The following is a 4,915-nucleotide window of genomic DNA, read 5'->3' on the forward strand; positions in this document are numbered from 1 at the left end:
ATAATACATACTCCAAGTATTGAAATACACGCCATCGTGTTGGGATTCAATATATCGACATTAATTAAGTCATAATCAGGTCATTCCTGATGATGACATAATTAATGTCGAAATATTGAATCCCAACACGATGGCGTGTATTTTTGGAGTATGTATTATACTTTCTTATCTAGTTAATCTGCTAAAAAGGGCTAATTATTGTTTAGCTCCACTAATGGCTCCATACAGTAGGCCCTATTGATATGTAAATTAATTACTTACTTCCTGTCTCCGCTTGGTATTTTTGAGTTTTGTTTTTTTTTTCAATTTACTTGATCTTGAGAATGGTTCCATGATGGACCCGAAACGTCGATCTTTCTTGTCATTAAATTTTGTTTTGAAAATATAATATTAATGTTTAAAAAAAATGTATATATGTTAATAGTTTTAACAGGTCTAAAATAACAATAATAAATAATAATAACTTGCAAAAATATTAATATAATAATAATGACGAAAATAATAGTAGTAGTAATAATGATAATAATAATAATAATATTTAACAAGGAAAACAATAAGGAATATCTGTATCTCTATCTATAATTTACAGACTTGTAAACCTTTACCAGTTCAACAATTTTTAAGACATGACGTGAGATTGTTAGGTCTATCATTTCAGCTGTTTCTGATTTTAAAGAAAATATTCTATCCAATTATGCACTGTTAATTTTTTGTAGATGTGGGATTTGCAGAGATAACAAAAACGATAAAAACGAAAGCGTGGAGGATTTAAACACAAAGCACCACGCAATGTTGTCCCGTTTTGGTGACACGTTTAAAAGCTAAACGTGTTTAGACATAGCTTAATGTATTTAGGATCTTGACGCATTTAGCATTAAATGTGCTTAGGTATTTGACATCATTATGTCAGAAACCTAAACACATTAGGCCTGGCCTAAACACGTTTAGCTTTTAAGCGTGTCACCAAAAACGGGACAACATTGCGTGGTGCTTTGTGTTTAAATCCTGCACGCTGTTTTTACATTGTAGAGGTGTCCATACGTAATAATGTTATTTGCACAGTATTTGTTAATAAAGTATTACCGGTATATATTAATTGATGCTGAAAGACGTTTCAACATAACTTGAATACTGTATATAATTCATTCTCACCTTAATATTTGTAATCAGTCAGCGTCTTCTTTTTCTTCTTTGCTAATTGCAATTAATAGGTCATTATATCCACCATCTTGCACACTTACACTATTTCTCTTCCACGATGCCAATGCTGATGTCAATGTCCAAAAGAAGACAACGAATATATAAATGCGTAGACATTGAATCATTTTGCTGTTTATCGGAGCTGCTCTCAAAAATTACTGTTTCAATAGGCTCTAATATCTTTCATGGTAAAATAAATATCTATTTGAATTTTGCGGGGTAAACCCAAAATCTAAACTTACCACCTCAAAGCTCACAATTGCAATCACAAATTCAAATCATTGTGCCAAATTGAGGAATGCATTCACGCATTAAGCAGTCACAAAAAGTATATTTTTTTATATTTGTAAACTACTATTAAAAATAGTAGATTGCTAATGTACCTGTACCATATATTATTTAATGACACAATTTATACATTATATTCAAATTGTTCAACCTTGGCATACAAACTTTCTTGAAAATTCATCAAAATTAGGTACGTCTTTGTTTAAATCAATCAATCAATCAATCAAAATATTTATATAGCGCCAATATACAGAAATGTTCAGTGGCGCTGTCACACTTATTCAGAATGCTCTTCAAAAAAAGGAAAGCTTTCAGATTGCTCTTGAACACAAATCTATCAGATCGGCTTTGTGTTGGCCCGATTTACATGCCTGGGTTTAAATAGAAACTGATTCATCTGACTTCATTAACTTCACGCGACTGAATCCATATACACAGGTACAAAAGCCAAGATAATGGCCTTAGACTGCAATAGTTTTGACATATTGTTCAGGAGTGTAAGGATTTACACTATCCTGCAAAAACCCCTTTGTTGGGTACTCGGCCTACATCAGAATTTTGAATGCAGTAGGTCTACTAAGTGTCAATCTAAGGACCATGCTACGCTCAACAAGGAGCTGTTTTAGGCAGAATCGGTGTTAGGAGGCAAGTTAGAAATTATCATCTGGAAGAATAAGGAGTCTCCAGTAAGTGATATTATGGTAACCACCATTGTATAGACATCAGTCAGGAAAACGTCACACACCAACATTCGTGAATGAACTAGGGTGGAAATCAAGGTTTTCGATAGATAGATTTTATAATTGTATTATCCATAAAATTCAATAACGATGTAATCATTTTACATGTTATATGTTCTAAAGGAAGAAGTTCACTACCAACATGCTTAACTAACACATTATCTAATTGCTTTCAATGCGTTTATAATCACTTTGTCACCCGATTCTACCTAAATGATCTGATGAGTATCAGTTTCGGTGACAGTCATGACAGTATAGTGTCAACAAACCTGATTAGATTAGGGGATTTTGATCAAATGATTGATGACTGGTGTTGGTACCAGTATAGAAGTGTATCAGCATTTTATTTGTCACCAAAACTGATCATTTAGGTAGAATCGGTTGACTTCGTGCCGTGGACACTAATAACATATATTATGCATGCCTACTCACAATTACAGTTACAACAAGGAGCAGATATCTGTACCTCTCTGCCCCTGCTTACAATATCATAGCCTATACGTCATTGTATAAAATATGAAATATGATATAATATTACAGATACAAATGGTAACATAAGCCAAACCATAGAAAACACTGTACAGTATTTGTTCGATTGCTGTCCTAATCTGTATAATGACATTCGACCGCTTCTGCCGGATCTTTGTTCAAACATTCATTTACAGTCGCCTATATTCATAAATTTTTTTAGCTTTTGTAATATATAGACCTAACAGTACCAATTACAATATTAAGTAGTATTTACGATTGTGTATTTAAGCAGAATAATACCTAATTATTCATTAAATTAAGAATACACACATACCATTTTTTTTTATCGGCCCATAGATTAAATAGCTTGTGTATTAAAACTGTAAAAACTTTTTACTATTGTAGTATTGCAAGATAATATTTTTAAATGAACTGTTTCATGTTTCATAACAGACTGTATATTTTTTCTATTTCAACAATACAATTTAATACATAAACCCCGATAATAAAATTTTCTGGATTGTATAGGTCATGTGCCAGATTGATTTACGTATGAGGCCAAGCAGGTATACTTTCTGGTAATTCACGTATTTTCTCAGGATGATAGGTAATACACAACGAATATTTGATGAGACACATCTGAATTTGTTTTGAACAATCCAGACCTGCTCACAAGATAGTTAATACATTCATAATTGAACTGAAGCGGTAGAGTCCTAATACATATTGATTATATATTTCAGATGAAATCATTTTTTTTTTCTATTCAAAAGTTACGGTATTCTATCGTATTTTTAATCATCTTATATTATATCTATCAACTATAATACTTGAATAGTTTGTTTGGCGTTCGTTCTTTAAACCACGTCCAACCATAATGATCGATTATTAAAACTTAATAACTTTTTCAAAAATGATTATAAAGATTTAATTAATCAAGTTTTATTGAATTAGGCGTAAGCAGGGTTTACATGGGCAGGTCCTCTGTCATTAGACCCAGTTGTAGATCGCCTTGTATGTTTTATATATAGGCCGATCAACGTAAACATCAAGAAGCCTGCAACACCGATTGCCACCACAATCAATACCAATACATTTATCCCATTGGAATCTTGTTCAAGAGGAGGAATATATTCCAAATTTGCAGAAACAATGTTGGATAGCCCACCGGTATTGTTAGCCTCGTCGATTGCCATAACACCAAAATAATATGAAACTTCAGCTCCACGCTTTGGTAGTCGAACTTTAACTTCTTCTAGTAGTCCAGACTGTTTGATCATCAACAAGTTTCCAGAAATGACGTCATCTTGTGTTAATAGATTTGCACTGGAAAAGTTTGTAAAAATCTCTTCAAATGTTTCGGCGAATCGAAGATCGTATTCAGTAGCTATTTAAAAGAATGTAAAGCAAAATATAATTTTGAGTAATAAAACAAGGAGGTAATTATTAGATGTACTGGTACATCTTAGTTATGTTCCAGCCAAAATACGGTGAAACTCGGGAGTTTGTCAGATCCTCGCAGTTAGCGATGTTGTGCGCAATTACCTGGATGTTAGAGTGAGTCAGGGTGCTATAGGCTTAAGTGAGTTAAGAGTAGAGCTTGTGCTGTAAGTACACGGTATCTACAGCCTCATAATTTATCATTGTACCTCACTCTGCACTCACTTCCAGTTGCCAGACACATGTTGTGACAGACCACGACTTTCAAAAATTTTAGAAGATTTAAGATTTTAGAAGTTCTATACAAATTGACAAAGATGTTGACTGAATTGTCTAATTATTTGTGAATCAATCAAACTCGACTAAAAATGGCCATTAAGATATTTCATTTTTCGAAATTCCCCAATATACGATAAAAACAAAAGTAATGCGAGCTTTCCTTATGGGCTTATTTCATGACCATCTGCTCTCGGATCATGAAGCTCAGGCTGAGGGTAATTTTATAAAATGAGGAAATATTAGCTATGTCTTGTATGCATTAACTTTCAAAGCAAATTTTGAAATTCAAAACATATCAGGCAAAGGTCTGGTTTCTGGTAAAGAAGTGTGCATAATAATACACCTACCTGATCCTTTATCAAAATCATCACCGACTGCAGTCCATTGTAAAGTTACACTCTGTTGTTGATACGAAACTTCAATAACTTTTAGATCTATAATCCGTGATGGTTGCAGACGATCTATTGCAACGTCAACGTGGTTTGACACTTGGAGTA

General features: G+C 33.0%; 1 protein-coding gene across 1 annotated transcript in view; it reads right to left on the reverse strand.

Moving 5' to 3' along the window:
• Positions 1-2,268: 2,268 nt before the first annotated feature.
• Positions 2,269-4,915, reverse strand: part of LOC117121718 (calcium-activated chloride channel regulator 1-like) — a 23,778-nt gene continuing 21,131 nt past the window's right edge. Inside the window, exons 8-9 of the mRNA XM_033267003.1 lie at positions 4,766-4,906; positions 2,269-4,086 (exon numbers count right to left, since the gene is read on the reverse strand). Coding sequence (XP_033122894.1) covers positions 3,650-4,086; positions 4,766-4,906 — 578 coding nt within the window. The 3' untranslated portion in view covers positions 2,269-3,649. The remainder of the gene's footprint in view (positions 4,087-4,765; positions 4,907-4,915) is intronic.

This window comes from Anneissia japonica, unplaced genomic scaffold (assembly GCF_011630105.1).
Source record: "Anneissia japonica isolate Jap-2015-1 unplaced genomic scaffold, ASM1163010v1 scaffold287709_len1912824_cov184, whole genome shotgun sequence".
NCBI lineage: Eukaryota > Metazoa > Echinodermata > Crinoidea > Comatulida > Comatulidae > Anneissia > Anneissia japonica.